Source organism: Alosa alosa, chromosome 5, assembly GCF_017589495.1.
Source record: "Alosa alosa isolate M-15738 ecotype Scorff River chromosome 5, AALO_Geno_1.1, whole genome shotgun sequence".
Taxonomy (NCBI): domain Eukaryota; kingdom Metazoa; phylum Chordata; class Actinopteri; order Clupeiformes; family Clupeidae; genus Alosa; species Alosa alosa.
Genome location: NC_063193.1, coordinates 21176002 through 21198444, shown reverse-complemented (window position 1 = coordinate 21198444; position 22443 = coordinate 21176002). Strand labels below are relative to the sequence as shown.

Genomic DNA, 22443 nt, shown 5'->3' with positions numbered 1-22443 from the left:
TGAATTGACACAGCATGGATGTGCAGAGACCTTGGAGGGGTCCATGATGACTGTGGGGACAAAGTTGAGGAAGATGTGGTTGCAGTCGGTGCGGACGGTGGTGTTGCTGAAGGCCACCTCCAGCTCATCCATAGCCTCCAGCAGCAGCCGCTCCCCTTCATTCTGGAGGTACTCAAAGGAGGCCTCCTACAGGGAGAACACAGAGGACAGGATGAGAGAATACACAGAGAAAAGTTGGGGTTGATCAACAACTGAACGTATAGAAGAAGAAGTTTTTAAACTTTTAAAACTTTAAAACTAAGAAACAAAACTATTCGAGAAAGCCTTTTACAGGGTTTTGTTTATTGACCCAGAGGAAGCACAAATACGTGAGGTAAAACTGTTTACGAAAAGTTATCAATTTCTAGTTAACCTTATCTACCCCATGACACACTGTATGGGTGGAGCATTGTTACCTTGGTGATTAGGTCAGAGTGGCGGATGATGGCCCGGATGAAGAAGCGGTAGTCGGTGACCTCTGCTCCCTGCTCGACACGGGCGGCGCCCCGGTACAGGTGCATCTTGTGGTTGGCGCAGGGCACAGCGTTCAAGTCAAAGTTGCGCATGCGGTTGAGCTCCAGCTGGAAGGCCAGTGCTGGTTCCAGGTTCCTGTAGATGCGGTCCTCCTGGAACTACGGGAGGAACAGCAGATGACAGATCAGATCAGCAGGGACTAGGGAACTACTGTCTTAAGTCCTCAAAGAGAGGAAAACTTCTAGTGTATGAAATGATATGCAAAACAAGTTTTGTACAAAACATCTACATTAAATTCAAATGTTTATACTTTGTAATAATATTTCATATTTTACCTCATCTCTGGCTCTGAAGGTGAAGAACTTGGGGAATTCCCGCTTTATGGAAAAAAAAAGAGAATTTCCTTCACTTGGCAAACATCTTAAAAAGAAAAGCCTCAATTAAAAACAAAGTTTAAAAAAAAATGTTGGTACCTTACCCTTTGAGCAACTAAAAATGTAATTCTTCTGATGCCGTAATCGTACAGGAGTGATTTCTGTAAAGATGTACACAAAAACAAATCAACAAAAAAAGGCTTTTGTTACTAGCCTAGAAATCTAGACGCGCCCCTAGCGACAAATTACATTTGCTGCCAGGGCTAGTCTAGCAACTCTCCGTTGGCTTGTGAGCTCAAGAAATCGAAACTTAATCAGGCCAATGAAATCGTGTATAGAGTCGTTAGGTGGACTTTAACATAATGATTGATGGCAGAGTTGCAACGGTTTGGCTTGAATTCCCTGCTACTTGAAAACAAATAAGATGGATGTTGCTGCTGGCGAACAGTGTGACACGAGTTAAGCTTTTATTAAGTTGGCAAACGTTTAAACTAGCCAACTAGCTCCGCTGGTGGGAAACGTAGGGGACTCATAGCGCTGCCGCTGTCCTATTGCGTGCAGAGGGAATTTGAAAGACAACTGATTATCCCGCCCCTCGGACTGAGCACTGCGAACGGTGAGTGCCCAGACCCTACATTTTAATGTGGGTCTGGCTCGTCAGGCTATTTTGTTCCACTACAGTGAACAAACTTTCATCAGAACAAAAGCAGCAGAGACTCTTCTGCGGTACTGACCTTAGACTGGGCAAAGGTGGTGAATTCAGTGACCAGAGTGTCGTCATCCTCTGTGTCAGCCGACTTGATGGACACATTAATAATGTGGATGGGATTCTCCCTCATATTCTATAAAGGAAACAGAGGATGTGCAATTGGTTTATTATGTGAAAGCATTAGACCTTGGACCCACACCTTTTCGACCACGTATAGTAAGCACAAGCAATACTACAGGCTTCAAAAAATATACGTACAGACACAATGCAGCAAACAGAGAGATTAAGATAAAACCCTTCATGCAACAGCTTCACCAGCATCCCTGTACGCTTGCACTTGTTGCGAGGTGTTGCAAACTACAGTGCCCCATAACATGCAGACAAGTGCTTGCTCTTGAAGCAACACCAAAGCGCTTTTCCTCTGTCGCATGCACGCTACTCGTTTATCCAGCACCGGCTTTGGAAACAACAACGTCCACAGACAAGGTAGCATTTCTAGAGTATGTTGCATGTTGCATTTCATATGTTATATTAAAGTATGATATATTGCGACATCAGAAGCAAGGCAAATTTGTAGAAGTACAGATCCGCTACCGGATCTGGCAAACTTGCATAGTGCGGTTATAGCCGATAGAGGGTCGCAAAGCAAGACAAGTGCCGTTCACCCTGTTACGAGGCACTTTTAAGGTACAAAAACTCTTTGGCGTTGCTTTAAGGGCTGCTGGTTTGGCGCCTGCCACAGTGCCACTCACCCTGGTGCTCTCCTCCTCATACAGACTGGCGGTGGAGGCCTCCGAGAACAGAGGGCTGTCCAGAAACGGCTCAGCGAAACAAGCAATCACTTCATCAAAGTTCCTGTCAATAAGGACCATCGAACCAAATCAAAACACAGACATTGCACAAGAACATAATATTAAACACTGCACAAGAAAATATGGACTGTATCTCTATGCATGCAGAATGGAAAGGGTTCTATGAATACAAAACAAATAATCCTGAACCAAAGAAAGCTTATGAAAGTTTAAGAATTCATTGGAATGATATTGTCCCATTGTTCATTGTTCACTGTATATCTGAAACCTTAGTCTTTATACATTAGAATATGTGCTCTGTGGTGGTCACAGACCTCACTGGAGTCCCACAGACCCATGAGAGTCTCTCGACCCCCAGCCTTCATTGTGCAGACTGTTTTGTTTTTCTTTCTAGCCGTCTGCCTACCTCTTGAAGTCGTCAAAGCACTGGAAGGCCACCATGACGCCCATCCTCTGGCACGGGGGGGAGAAGGCCCCCTCCAGGAAGAGCTCGCTGCTCTGCCGCCTCATCTCCAGCTGCTGCCCCCCTGAAGAGCCACTCACTGGCACCGACAACCTGGAGGAGGGGGGTTGAAAAAAGAGTCCAGTTACCATGGACACAGCGGAGGAATAATATGGCACTATGGTGTACTAGGGGCCCTAAAACAGGCTCCCAAACAACAGAGGCAGAATCCATTATGTTAATGGAGCTGTGGGTGAGGATGTATGGAGTCCTCAGAACAGTGTGTCTATTGTGTCCACTCATTCACTCTGCGCTAGCTGGCCATTTATAGTGTGCCTCTGAATTACTTTCGGCCAAATGCAAGAAATCTTTGAATGCATATACAGTAGACCCACTCCAAAAAACCTACATGCACAATTGGAAGAAGGTGTGTGTAAACAAATACTCTACATGGGCACAACTGCGTTTACACTATCTACATACTCACAGGGAAGATCAAGAGGTGTACAGAACACTAACTAAGTAAATGGCACCGAGTTCTACTGTTAAGAAAGCCACACACACTGCATGCAGCAAACATTGCTATGACATCCAGCGTGTGGGGGCTTCTGATAGGCCACAGCAGGGGAGGAGAAGTGGTACTCTACCTGTTCAGTGTAGGGCTGCTGCCTCTGAAATAAGACAGGTGTGTGTTAGCAAGGGGGTCAGCATCCAAATCCTCTACCAAGGCATCAGCAGCAGTTTTTATAGCACACAATTTTTTTACACAGAGTTTTATAATGCACTGTTCTTAACTGGTTATACTGTTGTTACTGTTTACAGTTACTGAAATTAAGGAGTCATCAAAGCTTAGCATTACAGATGTTAAAATGTGCCAGCCTTGATTAATGGTCTGCTGCTTTGGAACAGTAGATGGGAGGCAGAGAGTGCCATGCTGGAATTCAACAGGCAAATAGCTCTGATCATTAATTGCACCACTTGTAGATTACATAAATAATTACTAGAATTAAATGTATATATTTTTCAGTCATTTGTAAATACATAGTGAAATACCTTCTCTCCCTATTAAAACCATACCTGTATGCCATAACCATAACTAAAAACCTAAAGCTGAATGGTCCACTAAAGGACTGTATGAAGCATGTAAGGGCAACATGTAAAACAGTACAGTAAGCAGGAGCAGTGCAGGGATAGGGATCCACATGTGTGGGGTAAGTCCAATATGTGGTTGTTAGGAGAGTAAATGGTTGAGTGACTGCCCTGATGAACACTCATTCACATTCCTAGTTAGGATTTCAGTCATTATTAGAATGGGATAGTGGCAAACTCTTTCAGAGGTGCTGAGAAAAGTAATCAAAATGTATTACTTGTTTTTCGCCATGGAATTAGTCACTCTGGCGTGAAGCTCTCTTGTTGGGAGAAACGAAAGACATAACAATAATAATAGTGTCAGCTGGTAAACGAGATGGGAACCAAATGAAGAAATGCTACGTTCAGATGGTTTTGGTAAGTAAAACTACGAGCCACAGAAATAACACTGTTTTGTTTGCCATTTAACATGTATGTCACAAGTCACATATTTTGACTGAGGGCCGAATAAAGCCCTAGAACCTATAAGAACAAAGTGGGTACCCTAGTCGGCCTGGTGTCTCTATGGGCTGGGACAAGCTGCAGATGGTGCCGTAACAGGGGGCAGGGGAAACCAACAGGACACAATTGTGATTACACAGATCCAACATGGATGGTTCATTAAGATTTTGAAAACAAGCACTGAACATCCGTAGGGCTTTGGCCTTAGGGCTTCAGGATCAAATTTCAATCCCGCATTTTAATGTCACTCTATGATTGAATGATTGCCACAAAACATCACAATATAGTGCAAATTTATTGCAATACCTCTCATGCAATAAATAGCAAATGTTGTGGTGATGATGATGTGCTGTTGGGCCTAAGAGTGTGATTTTGGGAAACACATGCGAGAAATTCTGTGATTGAAATGCTGAACGGCTTTCTGGCCGGTGCTACCTGTTGGGGTGGGAGGTAGGCAACATGAACTGAAAATCAACGACACACGTCCCATCCTGCAGCTGGTGGTGCTGGAGGCTGTTGAGCTCATAAGCAATGTATCCCCGCCGCACGTACACCTGAATATATACAGAATATATTAGGGAGAGCGTAATGACTACAATGTATCCCTGTCGCACGTACACCTGAATATATACAGAATATATTAGGGAGAGCATAATGACTACAATGTATCCCTGTCGCACGTACACCTGAATATATACAGAATATTTTAGGGGGAGCAGAATTACTACATACAGAATAAACGACAAATTAACACCTGCTCATTTCAGTACATATACAGAATGGCAAAGAGTTTTAAAACATGATTGCTTGACTACTTTAAACTATTCTACTATGCATATTTTGTTGTGAAAAAAAAAGAGAAAGGTGTACAAATAACAACTGCACTGATACACATTATAATACACTCTTTTCAGAATGAAGGTTCAACAGAAACTCAAATAAATTCAAGTTTGGCACACCGTTTACCTAAAACTGTAGGAAACTGTTGAGTCAGATGTCAAAGAAAAACACTTGCAGGAGACTATTTGCTGGGAATCTCACCTCAAGTGCGGCCATGCACACCACACGGTTCGAGTGGTAAAAGAAATCGGGCAACACATCAAAGATGGAGGTCTCGGAAAGGATTAGTTTCTGTAGCAAAGAAGAAAAAAAACAAGAACAAAAGTCTGTAAGTGAATGAATCTGTTTTATGCAAATTACTCTGAGGTGAATGAATTTGTGACAAAGTGGGTGAATCTGTGGAATCCAATTCACCTTGAGGTTTTCCGGGCAGAACTGATGGCCGTACATATCAATGGCCGACAGGAAGATGGACTCCACTTGGTTGTGCCTGAGCTCATAGGAGGGCAGGTGTGAGGCGATCAGCACCTGAGAAAAGAACGCCCCTAAGTCATAGAAAGCCTCCATGGACCAAAGGTCAGAGACACACAGACGTGTGGTGTGGTGTGGTGTGTGGAGACTGACTGACTGTCCTGAGGAACACGCCGCCTTTTCTTACTTACTTTGGTGTAGCACAACCTAACCTTTTTACTGAACATTTCAACCTACAACTGGACCAACCTGTTTCTTCATATAAAAAAAAAAAAACCAATCAAACAAACAAAAAAAAAAAAACACAATAGAGAGACATTTTCAAGTGTACACAATAGGGCCTCAACTACACTATATTAAGCATGATTCTCTTCTAGTCTTAACCACTTGGCTATTGTTAATAAGCAACATGTTGGTTCTGTGGGAGCAGGTCCCCGATGTTCATATGGGCATACCTGTCTGGCGCGCAGGGCCACCTTGGAGTTCTCCATCTTGCTGAGTTGGGTGAGCTCATTCAGAATGGTCATCAGCTCATCAGCGAGAGTGGGGTCCCTCCCACACAGCTGGTCCTTGAAAACCAAAGCAATCTCCACATTATAACAGAGCAGAGCACGCCTCACCTCAACTTCTCACGTCATGCCTCCATACTGTAAGAGCAATTTGCTTCTATTGCACCAGTTGAACTTCAACAGCTCTAAAACTGTATGTATATCAGCAAACTGCAGTCCGTCTTTAGATTAGATTAGATCATTAGACTTTAGACAGCTTTAGAATGAATTCAGTTGCATGTATCCAGTTGGATTTGAGCCACATTTAACAATACAATCACAAATATGGATCCACTTAAAACACATAGGAGTATGGAGCACAGCCTTACAATGAGCATGGTGACCAGGATGTTCTTCTTGGAGACCTGGGCGTGGGAGAAGATGAACTGCAGCACAGGGGCCATGTCTGGCTTGTACTGCTCCCTCAGGTTAATCACACACTTATCATAATGAGCTGGGGCACAAAGCACAAAGTCAAATAGGTAAACTTGGAAGGACACTGGAAGTATGGAGTCCAATAAAATTTAGTAATTTATTTTCAAAAAACACAACATCAACAACTACTGTTGATAGTATATATACTCTATGTAAGTTACACAAATGGAAAGAATGTGTAGACATTTACCTTGTTGAAACTGCACCTCCACTTGCAGGTATCTCTTCAGCAAGTCTAACACCACAGATTTCATGTAGCCTCTGATACCACTGCGATACCTGAACAAAACACATGGAGTCAATCAAGTCAAAATGACACCTAAGTTACACTTTAATTAGCTTAATTTACACTGTATGACTGATGACTTTTTGCTGTCGTTTTATTCACTAGAATCAATGTCAATCAATCAATGTTTTTTTTGTTTTTTTACTTTATTTGAATCAATGTCTTTTAATGGAATATTTCCTCCACCTGGACTCTTCCTTTATGTTTAAATAGACGTGTACAGACTGCTGTGTTCCCACTGACACTAGGGAAAAGGTCAGTCAACTCTACTTCCCCTTCGACATAGCACGGACCCTGAAAATGGGCACCTTTACAACTCTTGATATATGACAGGGAGGTTCTGACCTCTGTACCAGCTGTACGATGCTCTGGGTATTCATGAAGAAGACCTCACGGTCAGCCTTCCTCTGCAGGGTGGCAGCATGGCTGTCAAGTATGTTTGCAATCTGTTACGTGATGACAGAAACAGGCTTGGAATGACGTCTAGGAATAATCTGCTATCAGTTGAGAAGCAGTGCACAGAGATAAGAGTGACTATAAACATGGCATGTTTTTTTTTAAAACCAGCAAAAGTTGCCAAGTAGCCTCATCACCACAAGCTGTACAATTTTGAAATGCCATAGTACCCCCCTGAAGGTCAAGCAGGAATACTTATGCTGCATCATTAATGTGCACAGTGCACACTTTTTTTGCAGACATTTTGCTGATATTTTTATATGAGACTGTGATCATTAACATTCGATCTTTCAATGTTTCAACAGAACTGTAATTGTAATCCAAAGAACAAGAGTCTTTTCACATATACACAGGAAAAGGTGCGAAAGGGAGATTACCCAAAGTGGCCGATCAACATCAAAGTCCATTTAACAATGCACACAGTATGACACAGGATATAACCACAAAAACAGCAAATTAGCTGGCAGCAGTCACAAAGACATGTTGTACCCGGGATCTGTCAAAGGCCATCACTGATGATACAACATGCACTGCCAATATGCCCAGGCAAACAACCAAAGCAGCAAAAAAAACAAAAAACAAACAACAACAAAAAAACATCACATGCTTAAAGCAACAGAGTGAATGGTGTGAGCACTGACCCTCTGGCCGGGGAACTGGCAGAGGACGGAGGTGATGTTGCTGGCATACTGCGCCATGACTTTGCGGATGGCCTTCTCCACGGTGACGGGCACGCGGCCCGACACGCTGGTCATGATCTCCTGCAGCTCCAGCAGGGGCAATGAGGGGTCACGCAGGGTCTTCATCAGGCTGCCCACCCACTTCTTCATCTGCAAGACACACACACACACACACACACACACACTAACAAATGTCAGTCACACACACACTAGGAAAATGGTGGGCCCACACTACACAGAGGACACAAGAGGACACAAACGCCCAACCTCACAAAAAAAAGCACAATTCTTCTTATTTTTAATACAACAAGAATGCAGGGTGCAAAACACCAGGTTCCTTAAGGTTTTCAGTATGAAATAAAAGTTCAGCTATCATCATTGAGATTGGCGTCTGGGCAAGCGTGTCCTCTGACCTTAATACTGAAGTAGGGTTCCGGGAGGCAGAAGCCATCCATGATCTTGACCAGGTTCTCCAGCACGCTGTGGAACACCTGATGGAGCTTCTCCCCCACGATGGGCAGAGGCTCCTGGGGCGGCAGGGACGCAGTGTTCAGCTCCACCTGGAGCATGAGAGGAGGAGGAGGAGAGAGGTAAGTGGTGTGTGCTGTCAACATGCAACTGTCTTTGTCAGTTAGTCAATTTTGTCTAAATTTTATTCAATTTCATCCTTGTCACTTTGGATGAAAAGCGTCTGCAGTATGGCTAAATGTAAGTGTCAATCTCGTGTGACTAAACGGACACCAATGACACAAACACATACCAATCACGGCCTAAATGAAAAGCAGAGCTCCTCTACCAAAACTCAGAGCTCAACCTGAACATCTCACAACAGGGCTGAGTGATGTAACTGTAAAGCAGAAGAAACCAGGTGCTGACCGGGTGGATGCTGCTAGGGTCGTCCAGCTCCAGGCGTGCCACCATGCAGCCCGGTTCCAGCACTGCCCCGGGCCTCTTCACAAAGTGCACACAGCCCGACTCCTCCACGGTCAGGCTCATGACCATCTTCATCACCTACAAAAGACAGCACACAAATCAACTATTCAGATGTTCAAACACATAAGCCTGAAGACTAAGCTACCCAAAGTGCATTATTAAAGAGGTCAATGTGTATGTTGGGAATGATGGGTCACCTCTATCTCAGCGTAAGGGTGACCTGCACAGATATGACCCCCGTCCTCCACCATGTACTGCAGCAGCTTGCCTGCAGAGGGCGATCTGAGCACCGTGGGATCTTTCTCCTTCTCAAACACACACGTCTTGTTTCCAACAGTAATGCGATACCTGCAAAGAACACACCTTAAGTGATCTGCAAAGAACACACCTGTGGGCTATACTACGAATCTCGATTAGTGGGTTAGCAAGGTATGTTGCGCTCTAAGCCAGGGTATGCTGTGACATGAAAGTGCCTCTGTTTTAGCGTCTCTGTATCACCATGATGTCTTATGCTGCCTACCAAACCTGGTCGGGGCAGGTTATGTGCTAAGTTATAGCTCAAATCGTGTAAAGTTACTGCCTACTGACCAATCAAATATCTTGAAAAACGAAGTTCCCTCACGTGTAAACTAAAACACTAAAAATGACTGCAGTCTAGACTATCGCTCATCAATGCGGAAGTAATCGTTTTTTAATATAGGCGGTCTTGTGCGTCTCCACGTTTCACAATTGGCCAATATCATCCCAACACCGAGAACGCGTACAGATCTGAGCTGAAAGCCTAGTTTTGCAAATATATCACATAACTGCTATCGTAGTATCACTTAACTTATACCTCTGAGTCAAGGCTTTGTGTAGCTTTGATATGTCTAGATAGCCTAGATACAGTATGTCTAACGTGCTTCGTAGTATACCCCACTTAAGTGGTCTGCAAAGAACACAATTTGCGTGAACAGTGCATCTGCTCACTGTGAAATTCTGGCCAAACGGCTAAAGGCTGACATTGGTTGCAGAATAACAATGTTTGCACGTTTGCACATAACAATGCATGTGCATCAACAGGCTTAAATAGACCACCAATTTGGGTAAACAGCACACGATTTTGTTCAGTTTGTCAAACCTGGCTAAACAACACAAGATTAGCTAAATCTGTGAAGTCTGTCAAACCTAGCTAAACACCTCTTTTAACCAGAATCTCCACAGTCTAGGGATTGGCGGGATCTGCATCATGGTTGGGTGGACCCTCACCTGTCCACCTCCTCCTTCATGTAGGTGGTGTGACTGCTGCCGTTGTAGGACAGCAACAGACCTCCGTCACTCAGCCGGTGGACATCGATCTCAATGTCAGAGCAGTTCATGACGATGACATAGGTGGTAGGGGACTGGCGTGCCACCTGAGTAACACACACACACACACACACACACACACACATTAAGAGAGCAGTGGCCAGGTTAAAAAGAGGTATTTCCTTTAAAAGGTAAATCTCAGAATGACTGCTAGTATTGAAATGTTTTGTTTACCTTAAGGTAGTATTTCACTCCATCGTAGATGAGGTCAACCTCAACAAAGTTCAGGAGACTAGCAGCAGGAAGAACTTGGCCCCTAAATGGACAACAAAAGCCGGATGGTCAGTAGGGTTTTCTCGTAAGACAACACCCACATTATTTGTTGTGTGTATTTGGTGCAGTAGTAGAACCTTTCAAGGGAGTGAAGGAAGTCGGCCATGCTCTTCCTGAAACAAGCATCTGCCACATGCAAGGAGCCACAGACAACTCCCAACATGGTGTCCGGCCTCTCGGCCTAGAGAATGAAAGAAAGAGAAACAAAAGTTTATTTCTGATGTATTTGTTGTGGTGGCGGTTATCTTTCCAATTCCATTCAGCTGGGCTCGTACTTGCACTTTCTCTGCAATGAGGTAGTCTAGCCAGCCAGTGTCGATGTCATTATTCCTGAAGCTCTCCGTCTCCAGCAGCTTGATGAGGTACTCCACAGTGGTCCGGAAGTCTCCACGTATGGACAGCTCTTTCATGGCCACCACCATGTTCCTGTTACACATTAAGACCTGTGTTAGCCATTTCTACATGACTAGTAAAGGAGGAAATAGGAAGCCTCCATAAAAATGTGAGTTTGGATGGTTTCCTTCTTAGAAAAATTAGGCTAAGTCACTGAGCAAGTTTCTGTGCATGTCATTATGAATACAGGACCACAAGTATAACAACATTCATAAGATTAATGTTAATACTTAAAAATGGGGCAAAAACACTTACGAAATTGCCTCCTCACGGTTCTCCCCCCAGGAGAAGCAGTGGCCAAACTGAGAGTCGGCAAACTCATGCAGACCGCCTGCAGCTCCGACGCTGAAGTAGCCCCACACGTTCTTACTGCTCCTGAAGTTCAGCTCCTGCACAGTGCCCGAGCTGGGCTTGAACCCCTACAACACATCACACAGCAGATCACAAGGCAAATGATGGAAACACATTAACAAAGAGACATTGAACTAGTAAGAACTAGATGTACAAACTAAAAAAAAAACTTTGACAAAACATATATGACCTCACTACAGTTGCAGTTATAATGGCATTTCCATTGATTCATCTATAATAATAATAATAATAATAATAATAATAATAATAATAATAATCTTTTTGTATAGCACATTTCATACACAGAATGCAGCTCAAAGTGCTTTACATTTGGAACACTAGATCTAGATGATGCTTTAATCCAAAGCGATCATGAGAAATGGCCATATAGTCATCCATAACAGAGCTGTATTAGGAGAGGGGCACTGTATCTATACAATATGTGTCTATTGGTCCTAAAGAGCACTTAGTAAATAGCATTTAACATGTGGATCCAGGCAGCTGCCTGTGCTCACCTCGTCTGGGTTCTCACTGGTGATGCGCGCGGCGATGACGTGGCCCCTGGCGGACGGAACGCTCTCTGGGGCCTCAAAGTTGATCACGGAGTCCCCCCAGGGACACTCACCGTAAAGCATACGGATCTCTTTGATCCTGTGCAATGGGATGCCCATGCCAATCTGCACAACAAATACAATCAAAAAGCAATCTGCACAACAAATACAATCAAAAAGCCATTAACATTTAAAACAGGACAGGTTTTTTTCTTTTTTGAAAAAGTAATATAAACATCATTGTGATGGTCCATCATTACTTAAACCTGTAGTTTTTGTCTTTCTAACCATTTGACTGGTCTTGCATGTATTTCAAAGGATGAAAGTGGCTTTTGCTAAGGCACGTGTGGACAACACACTCAACAGTGAGCTCAAGTTCCCAGTGGTGTGGGAATTGTGCCACCTGATGATCAGATGTCATGCTGCCCTGCCGGCTGTGTGACTACGGTACCTGTAGCTGAGCGGCGGGCAGGTTGACGTCTGCGATCATCTCAGTGCAGGGGTGCTCCACCTGCAGACGAGGGTTCAGCTCCAGGAAGTGGAAGTTGCCGTCTTCGGAGAAGAGGTACTCCACGGTGCCCGCGCTCACGTAGCCCACCATCTTCGCCAGACGAACGGCGCACTGGCACACACGAAAGGGACGGATCACTTTTCAACCTGATCTCAGTCAAAACATTCATGGTGACCCAGGAGGACCATGCATAATTAATTTGTGAAGATCATCAAGGAACCTGACAGGTCTGCAAAGATGCCCAACTTCAACAGTATGCAATGTCATTTGCTTCTTTCAGCCCAGTCGCTCAGCACTATTGGGTGAATGCAGATGAACGGTATATTTATCTCACCCGCTCCATGTATTCGAATGTGGCTGATGCCGCGATGGTGGCTGGCGCCTCCTCTATGATCTTCTGGTGCCTCCTCTGGATGGAGCAGTCTCTGCCAAACAGGGAGATGGCGTTGCCGTACTGGTCAGCCAGGATCTGCACCTCCAGGTGGCGCGCGTGCTGTGCCAGCTGCATGATGAAGATGGGCGAGCCTGGCACCTCCGCTTGGACCTGGAAAACCACAACAGCAGTAGGACTACCCACGTCATCTTGGATAATCAATGACCAGAAGAGCAGTGTTCAAAATCTGGCCACTCACTATCCAAACCAATCCCCCTTTATCAATCATTTTCTTTATCGGCACAGTCTATATTACATAATCCAGCGGGCCACTGTGATTTGTCCACTCAATGCGGTCGTACAGCTTTAAGTGGAGAGGATAGAATAGGAAAAGTCCCGCAGCACTGACCTGTCTGAAGAAGTTGGGGAAGTCGTCAGCACACTCCACTTTCCTGATGCCCTTTCCACCTCCTCCCTCTGACGCCTTGATCACGATGGGGTAGCCAATCTTCTCTGCACTCTAAATACCAAATGAATCAGATGCAAATGAACATGGAACTGAACACATAGGATCGTTACAAAGGAGAATCGGAAAATGACAATGGATCAGCCTCAAACCTGGATCTTAAAAATCAACGCCATAAAAACATAGCACAACACCGGCCACAACTCAATACTGCACACTCAATACTGCTCACTGCAGTGACCCTTTCAGAAGAGTGCCCTTACCGCCATCCCCTCGTCCACGTCCCTCACACACCCTTTAGCGTACAGGTCTGGAGGAACACTGATGACACGGCCCAAACTTTGGTCCTCCTCTGCCCACTCCACCAGCACGCCTGCGGTGACCAAGAGGACACGATTAACCTCCCACTTTTAAATCTCTTACTAGCCTATGTTCTTTTATCAGCTCACTTTATTATAATTTCATATGATAAATTTAAACCATCCCAAGTAAGCTCTGGACTGTGAGGGTGGTATGACAGTGGAGAAGAGGGTAGTCTGGGTGAGGGGGTAGTCTAAGTGAAGGGGTAGTCTGGGTAAGGGGTAGTCTAAGTGAAGGGGTAGTCTGGGTAAGGGGTAGTCTTGGGTAAGGGGTAGTCTAAGTGAAGGGGTAGTCTAAGTGAAGGGGTAGTCTAAGTGAAGGGGTAGTCTGGGTAAGGGGTAGTCTGGGTAAGGGGCAGTCTGGGTAAGGGGCAGTCTGGGTAAGGGGTAGTCTGGGTGAGGGGCAGTCTGGGTAAGGGGTAGTCTGGGTGAGGGGCAGTCTGGGTGAGGGGCAGTCTGGGTGAGGGGCAGTCTGGGTGAGGGGCAGTCTGGGTAAGGGGTAGTCTGGGTGAGGGGCAGTCTGGGTGAGGGGTAGTCTGGATAAGGGGTAGTCTGGGTAAGGGGTAGTCTGAGTGAGGGGCAGTCTGTGTGAGGGGTAGTCTGGGTGAGGGGCAGTCTGGGTAAGGGGTAGTCTGGGTGAGGGGCAGTCTGGGTGAGGGGTAGTCTGGGTGAGGGGTAGTCTGGGTGAGGGGCAGTCTGGGTGAGGGGCAGTCTGGGTGAGGGGGATACCTGAGCCGCTCCAGGGGAGAATGGGGATGTCCGCACTCTGGGCCACAATGGAGGAGGCCACCTTATCCCCCAAAGCCCACATGGCCTTACTGGAAGGACCTGAATATACAGACACATACATTAATTAATATACTGTACATACAAACATGCATACATATAATACACACACACTCCTAAGTACATTTATGCATATACACTCTCACATAAATACATTTTGAATTACAATTGAATTGTACTTATAGAGCGCCAAAACATTACACATGTCATCATGGCGCTTTACAGAGTGTTAGACAATCAGAGAAAAGAAAAGAAAAGAAAAGAAGGGCCCATGGGGAACAGGGACGAGGACAAACTCCCTAGAAATGGAGATACATATAAATACATCAATACACACACACACATTAACATCTATCCGTGCATGCATGCATAACTGTGTATAACTGTGTATAACTGTGTCAGGGTGGTCCCGAGTGGTTCACCTAAGAAGATGATCCCAGCCTTGTGCAGCAGCTCTGGGAGTTTGGGGTTCTCTGATGCATGGCCCCACCCCGCCCACACCGCCTACAACCAGAACATACATCACAAACCATCAGGCAGGGAATGCAAATAACCACTTTTGACAAGATCATTACCTCCTGGTTATAGATTATCCATATAGATTCAATACATTTCTGAATCTGCCTCGATAATTATTCTACTTTGTCTTTTATTACTTTTTTTACTACTTTTGCCTTTGCTTTTTGCTTACTAATTATTCTTTATTTTTAAATGATTTTACCTTGTGTTTTATGTTTTCTTTTTATTATGATCTTTACCTTTTAACTATTCTTTGACTATATTGCCCTTCTATGCTTTTATTTGTTATTATCGTTTGGTTTTGTTTATGTAAAGCACATTGAATGACCTCTGTGTATGAAATGTGCTATATAAATAAACTTTACTTGACTTGACTTGACATTACACTACCTCATACACTTTCAGTAAAGCCAGTTTATAACTCTGCTTATCACACGTTCCATTGCTTATCACACGTTCCACAACTGACTATGGCATAACTCCTAATTCAGTTCACACTTTCACACAGTTTGCATACAAATGCCTAGAATGGAGAATCACCATGTCATCTTATGCCCTATTCTACAGCTGACACATGTCATACTTTAGTATAAGTCCAAAACATGACATCATTGACCTGCACTGGAATTCTCTTAGCGATATCCACAATCAGCTCCACATTGGCGTAGTTGTTGTTATTGGGGCCCCCTGGGACTGGCACGTAGTGGTCTGCCATCTTTATGTATTCTGGAGGAAGCAAGGAGACTGATATGAATCACTGTTCTTGGTTTGAAACACATGAAAGGGGAAGTTACTATTTGGCCTTTGGCCATACCTGCGTTTGCTTTGAGGTCCTCTGGGGTGACCATCACCACAAAGCGGATGGTTCTCTCGTTGCGGAACATGTCGTACGACCAGCGGCGGATGGACCGCATACATTTCACCGCTGCTATGCCATTGTTGGCGATGAGCACCTTATAATGAAATCAGAGAGAAATTTTGAAATGAAATTTGATAGTGTAAGGGCCAGCTGTCTCCATGGTGCATTATGGAGTCCAGTCATATAGAGCAGAACATTTCAAACAGTTAAAAATATCTACCTGGATTTGATCATTAACACAACACTTTTGACAGGTAGGGGAAGTGTGTGAAATTATCTATTTACAGTTTCACTACGGCCTGGATTTCCTACCTCTGTGTGTTTCCTCTGCTCCCTGTGGGAGTTCTTTTGACCTACAGCTAACCTAATCTCAAAGCTCGTAAGATTGTAAAGTAAAGCAAGGGCAGCAGTAACTATTTACACACAGACATACACACACAACAATCCTACCTTGTCTATGACCCGGTTCCCCCCGAATCGCGTGACGAATTCGGCCGGGGAGGCCACAGTGAAGTCTCTCTGTAAGTCCATTTTGCGATGCTCTCGTCCCTTCTTCACCAGGTGGGTGCCTGACATACTAGGCCTTGAGAGGGAGAGAGAGAAAGCTTAAATCATGTCATAGCTCAAGCTCAAATAAAAAAAAGTGAACTTTACCTCCCTTGCACTGACTAGCAGATAAGACTCAATGCCTCAAAAACATATCTGCTGGCTATAAACAGTTTCATCCAGTAACAGTTGTTTCTCTCGGAATCATAGTAGTGCCATACTGGCTATAGGCCTGCATTTCTTTTGCTCGTTTCACCTTGAAAGTGTGCAAGAGGCTTGTGCAGCACTGTAGTACTATTTAAAGGAAACCGCTTTCATAAAGAAAGAGAATAAGTGCATCACTGTGATAACATCAAACTTTCATGAAGCAGAAAAGAAAACGAGTCAGCAGCTCTTGAACAATTTTCTCTATTCAAAATGCTATGCATTAATACAATACCTTTGGTGTTCATACTCCAAACATAATCTTAACATTTGTAAGGCAACAATAGAACATGAATAAAGTAGCCATTGGTAAAGGCCCTTTTACCCAAATATCTAAGTTTTTAAGTTTTCTTTTTTTCGATTTCAGAGTATTTTTCTTCCTTACCGACAGTCCCGTCTGTCACCTCATCTTGTCCAGGTGCACTGAGCTCATATACATGCTCACAGGGCGGTAGTGGCCAATCACAAGTTAATGTGTTATCAAGCCCTATCAGAACGCTTCAATTGATTTAGTACAACAGAATGGAAACACCTTCTCTAGCATAACTCTATGCAGAACAGATTTATAATGCTTTTGAAATTAGCAAAAACATTTTAATTCAGGTTATTGCCTCTCAGTGTTATCACAGATTTTGTTCAATTCCAGGAACTGGCAAGTGGAGACACAACATTGCAACATTAAACATTTAAGCAGGTTGTTTGACAGGCTTTCGATCACTGTATAGTGAGATTTCAGTTGACAAAATTGTGTTAGTGACGGAATTGCTGACTGCCGCAATCACCTTGTCTAAAATTAGATTTATCACTACTCCAAATGAGACACCTCTGCGCACCATGTTGGCTATAAGGCATATTAAAATTAAATTGGTTGAAAAATAAAGACTTGAAAATTAGGCTATAGTACCTTGGAGTTAAGTTACAATCACCGATCTATAAAGAACACTTCTTGTTCTTTACAGATCAATGGTTACAATATGCTTAGTAGATTCCCAAAATGGCAACAGTAGAATTCTCATGTCTGTGACATCACCTAGGAATCCTCAATAGCCTCCACTTCCCTGGAAAGTGGATCACTTTTACATTTGGAGGTGCGGTTTCCTCAGTACACTGAATCGCTGGTCTTAGTCAGGCAGTGAACAACCCCAAAACACAGCTTTGTTATATAAGAATTATATATAATTGCACATCTTTGTTATACCAGGGGGCATTGTTTTGTGTAACAAAAAAGGCAAAAGGGGCTTCCAATAAGTTTCCCAAGAGTTTTAATACCTAGAACAAAAATACTGAAATGGACACTGGGCTCTTGAGCTAATAAAACTTCAGCATAAGGTTTATAGAGAGTTATAATTCTCTAAAAACAAACAAAACACAATCCATGTTTTGGTTTAGAAGCACATAGACCAAAACCAATCTAGCAGAGTTGTGTGTCTCCCTCCATGATGAAAACAAGCAAATACAACCCACAAGGCTTTCTTTTCTTCCTTCCGTAAGCCCCTGTCAATGTTCCAGGTGCCCCAACATGCACATGTCATTTTCAAGATCAACGAAACAAAATATCCAACAAAAATAACAATTTCATCAACAACAGACACTATTTTACAGATAGAAAAACCTAGCTACACTGTAAACAGGGCACATAATAATTTCAGATCCTCTTTTTCAAAATAGCTAAGATTCCCCCCTCTTTGGAATGATGAATTAAACAGAAAAAAAATAGATCAGTCTCATGTACACAAGTTAACCTAATCAAAAAGCAATGTCAAAAAGCATTTTTCTTACCTCTTCTCTCCCCAAGTTTTCCCTCCATCTTTATTCTACAAGAGGTTCCCCACACCAAAGTGCAAAACCAAGCTTTTTCTCACGCAGCTGAGTCTAGAGCCCCTTTATCCATAGCGACAGGGGCAGCCCAGTGCCAATTGAACCTGCGTCAAATTGGCTAGTGCAAAACATGGGCCACCACCCAAGTACCTGAGATTTTCAACAGGTCACACTCTTGCATCCAGCTTCACCAAAAAATGAAACACAGCAAAGCAAGACCACAGGCACCGACCACAGGTGTTCCTGTTGTGCGTAGCCTCTCTAAGCATTCAAATATTTAACTTTTTTTTCACAAGAGCAGCACCTCTGAAAAACAAATGGTGCAACGTCGGACCAAAATTGCAGCAGGTCATTATCCGGCTGCTTGTGAAAGTCAAAGGCAGGCACACTTGTACCATTAATAGTCCAGGGATGTGAAGCATGCAACAATAACACAGAAGAGAGCGTGCAGAGGTCGGGTGCTCCAGCAGAGGCAACGAGGGTGACGCTACACCCACCCCAACAGAAACATGAAGACAACATGACTGAATGACTGTATGCACTGTATGTCATGGCTTCACAAGTCAATCAATACAATCAATCAATACAATCAGTGATGTGTACTTTATTTTACACTCACTTTTCAATACACACCAAACAAGTCAGTAAAAGTATCTTGGTATTACTGACTTCACCTTGGCCTTTGATTTAGCCTTCAGTTCAATAAGCCTGCTTACCGAATGTCTCATCAACTCGTCTCAAGCTCAAAATGCTTTCAACTTGACTATTTTGAACACCATGTCATGGCAACAGGTTTTTTTGTTTCGTTTTCAAACTGGTTCATGTTCAAAATATCCATATGAAACTGTCACTTTAGAAAACAATTTGCTGAGCATAATACCCCAACACAGTCAAATGCTGAGTGCACGTTCCCAGAAGCTTAAAATAGACTGAGCAAAGAGTCTTTTGACATGTTGTACAGAATATGCCTAGCCGCTGACAAGAAAGGAGGAACTGAACTTCCACTGACAAATCAAGCCTTCAACCTCAGCGGGGTAGGATCCAGGAGAAGAGGTTATTTATCAAATTTACCTTCTGCTTTGTTTTTCCGACATGACTTGTATCACAGCTTTAAGCAAGGGAAATTTCAGTGTTTTAAGCTATCTGAAATATTGTAGCCATTCTATAAAATAATATATTTTCAAATCTAGCCCAGCACACACCTGATTTTCAGGCACAATGGTTGAGAACTTCAAGCCCTTTTATGTACCTTAGCAAAACAACTTGGCTCAAAGGCCTGACTGAAGATCAAGCAAGGGATGAAACTAGTGTGCTTTCGCATTAGCCCACTTCTGTACTTATTGAGAACGTAACATAGTCCTAGCCCCCAGTGACACAGTTAAGGAGAAGCACAGTCTGCTAGGTTATAATAAGCTTTGATCCTGAATTACACCCATGGTGTGCCATTGTAACAACTTCTGAAGCTTAGGCACTTGAGGCTAGTAAACAGCTGTGACTGAGTGACACTGCTCAGTCACAGTTGTTTAGGGCGCTGCACAACACTTCTGCCATGTGAGGTAGATTTATGGCAAATCTATTTTTCTATTTAGCTATGGAATGCAAAGAGGTAAGAGAGACAGTGCATATGACTCAGTCACTTCATAGTTTTCCAGTGGAACAAGACAGGCAGTGATCTTGGCCTGTGTTTATTGCCCTTCATAGGTCCAAGGGCAACAGCATGGTAGAAATTTAATCTAGAGCACCCTCTGCAGCCTGTTAAGCATGTTTTCAAAAGAATGACAGCAGGAAGAGATAGGCCTTGCAGAGCCTATGCTAAAAATACAGCAATAACCCTGCGGCTGCCTTTGCATTCATGTTGTTTTAACCCAAACTCTTAGAAACATACACAATAACACAGGTGGCTAGAAACAGCCGAGACTGGACTTTTTTGTACACAGTGAGGATCCAGTTACTAGAGGCTCTTGGCAGCCTGCCATGACATAAACATTGGTGTGGAGGGAAAACACAAATTTGTCGGTAACCAATATTTACAGTATCTGTTTTGACAGATACCTACCTCATGCTGCTTGAGGAGGGAGGAGCGGCTGGTCTTGGCAAAGGCTGCGATGGTCTTTCAAAACTAGTGGATAAGGATGGCACTTGCGGAACCTTGTTGGAGCTAGGCCTAGCTGCTGGAGGCTGAAGCATAATGAGAGGTTCATCATCCGAAGAGTAGTCCTCGGAGGCCCCCAGAATGAACTTGAGCTTTTCCCTGCTCTCTGAGCCCCCTCCGAACCTCGGCCTGGATGATGAGGCCTGACTGGGGCCTGGAGGAGTGGATGATGGACCTGGAGGTTCTGTACCAGATGGAGGTTTACTGGCATACGGTCCAGCTGTCCAGCTGGAGGTCTGAACGACCTCCTCCTCTTCATCCTGTGCTTTCGGAGCGGTGACTGCTCTGGAATGTTCCTGAGAGGGATTATTTGGTTCTGTGGATCTGCTGGCCTGCATCATCCCTGTTGCTCAGAAGCAATGGTCCCGTGTCAGCTGCTGGCAGTGTCCCAGTTGATCTCTCCGTGACGTCAATGTTTAAGATTTGACTGAAGAGGGTGGCCGATCCAACCTCCTCAATACACTACATACACAGACCCCTGGAAAATAAACGAATTATTCACTTCATCCTTTGACACGGCATATACACATACATGTATGTATACATAACATATAGATATGAGATATTGTGATGCTATATCCTGTGATGAAAATAACATAACAATGAAAATAAAATAAACTGGTTTCACTTCCTGTTTGAGTGCTAAAGTAAGTGCATCCTTGCTTGTATAACCTCAATTTATTGTTACCATGCAAAACAAAATGAACATTTCTGAACCAATCATCAAATGAGAGCCTAAACATATCTGACAACCCCAAGACCTCTGGAATACGCTCACTTAGAACCGCTGTTTGCTTTATCTAACAAACAATAAGGAATGGGCAGACAGCAAATCTGAGATATATGATAATGTATAGCGTGTTACTTAATTGGCCAATAACCGAATGTGAACACATACTGTGCTGAAGTGCTGTCCGCTCACTATGTAAGCAGACCGTCTCTGGCAGCTGTCTATAGCGGGGGCAGTATATGCTTGCCTCTAACGTTATCCTTGTGCCATTTGGGGGAAAGGTGAATGATCCGCCAGGAATGAGGGGGAAGGGGGCAAGAAGTGGGCTACAACCTCACAAGCAATATCAAGAGAGATATGACAGCTTCAAAGGTCAGAAACGAGCTACTTAGAGTTCAGTGTAAATTAGCCAGATATTGTTGGCCGACTCATTTGCCCACGTATCGCTAGATATATTTAAATCCCACTCCCAAATTTGCTAGCCACTGACTAGCTAGCTATAAAAACAAAGGAACAATTCACTTTTCATCTACAGTTAAGATCAATTGAATTGTAGAGCTCTACCTCTGTAGAAACAAAATGTTACCAATACCTTTCTTAATATTTGGTCTAGCTAGGTCTGCATAAGGTAAATTTAAAGATAAACAAAACATGCATTAAGGCAGCAACACTCCACTTTATTTCTGCGAAATCAGGCAGTATTTCGTGAACTGCAGATTATACTTATGACACTTTTCAAAATGTTACGCGAAACAGCTAACGATCGATCTGCTATAAAACAAGAAGAGGAAAACTTGAGTAGCCTATTATTTCCTCATGCGGTGTTGACGTAAAAAGTTGCGCATAACGTGGTGATATAAACTTACCGTTAACTTTCACTTCATATCCACATCATCGGCTGTTCTCTGTTAATCTTCACAATATTTGGATGATGTTAATTTAAGGCAACAGCAAGGTAAATACGGTCTGTCAGTCATGTTTTAAACTGTTGTGCCTAAAGTTAGTTTGCTGAGACAACCCAACACGAGTCAACAACAACCTAAACTTCAATCACGCGAGTTCTGCGAGACTGACCTAAGCACACCCACCACCTTCACGACAACACAGAGCAGGAAG

General features: G+C 43.7%; 1 protein-coding gene across 4 annotated transcripts in view; it reads right to left on the bottom strand.

Moving 5' to 3' along the window:
* The window catches only part of acacb (acetyl-CoA carboxylase beta), a 33967-nt gene extending 11528 nt beyond the window's left edge, over positions 1-22439 (bottom strand). Inside the window, exons 1-39 of one of the 4 annotated variants that reach the window (XM_048242724.1) lie at positions 22194-22439; positions 20502-21075; positions 16328-16460; positions 15833-15971; positions 15635-15744; positions 14922-15003; positions 14443-14541; positions 13618-13727; positions 13298-13408; positions 12850-13059; positions 12456-12626; positions 11969-12130; positions 11358-11521; positions 10985-11135; positions 10787-10890; positions 10611-10692; positions 10338-10483; positions 9287-9437; positions 9033-9167; positions 8570-8716; positions 8118-8306; positions 7366-7466; positions 6925-7013; positions 6629-6753; positions 6207-6320; positions 6001-6006; positions 5695-5808; positions 5482-5571; positions 4876-4994; positions 4483-4518; positions 4218-4259; positions 3498-3521; positions 2815-2964; positions 2349-2451; positions 1622-1729; positions 992-1048; positions 849-890; positions 456-671; positions 31-186 (exon numbers count right to left, since the gene is read on the bottom strand). In XM_048242724.1, the coding sequence (XP_048098681.1) occupies positions 31-186; positions 456-671; positions 849-890; positions 992-1048; positions 1622-1729; positions 2349-2451; positions 2815-2964; positions 3498-3521; positions 4218-4259; positions 4483-4518; positions 4876-4994; positions 5482-5571; positions 5695-5808; positions 6001-6006; positions 6207-6320; positions 6629-6753; positions 6925-7013; positions 7366-7466; positions 8118-8306; positions 8570-8716; positions 9033-9167; positions 9287-9437; positions 10338-10483; positions 10611-10692; positions 10787-10890; positions 10985-11135; positions 11358-11521; positions 11969-12130; positions 12456-12626; positions 12850-13059; positions 13298-13408; positions 13618-13727; positions 14443-14541; positions 14922-15003; positions 15635-15744; positions 15833-15971; positions 16328-16460; positions 20502-20938 (4725 nt within the window). In that variant the 5' untranslated portion in view covers positions 20939-21075; positions 22194-22439. The remainder of the gene's footprint in view (positions 1-30; positions 187-455; positions 672-848; positions 891-991; positions 1049-1621; positions 1730-2348; positions 2452-2814; positions 2965-3497; positions 3522-4217; positions 4260-4482; positions 4519-4875; positions 4995-5481; positions 5572-5694; positions 5809-6000; positions 6007-6206; positions 6321-6628; positions 6754-6924; positions 7014-7365; positions 7467-8117; positions 8307-8569; positions 8717-9032; positions 9168-9286; positions 9438-10337; positions 10484-10610; positions 10693-10786; positions 10891-10984; positions 11136-11357; positions 11522-11968; positions 12131-12455; positions 12627-12849; positions 13060-13297; positions 13409-13617; positions 13728-14442; positions 14542-14921; positions 15004-15634; positions 15745-15832; positions 15972-16327; positions 16461-20501; positions 21076-22193) is intronic. The other 3 variants (XM_048242725.1, XM_048242726.1, XM_048242727.1) reach the window with 3 other exon arrangements.
* Between the last annotated feature and the right edge of the window lie 4 nt (positions 22440-22443).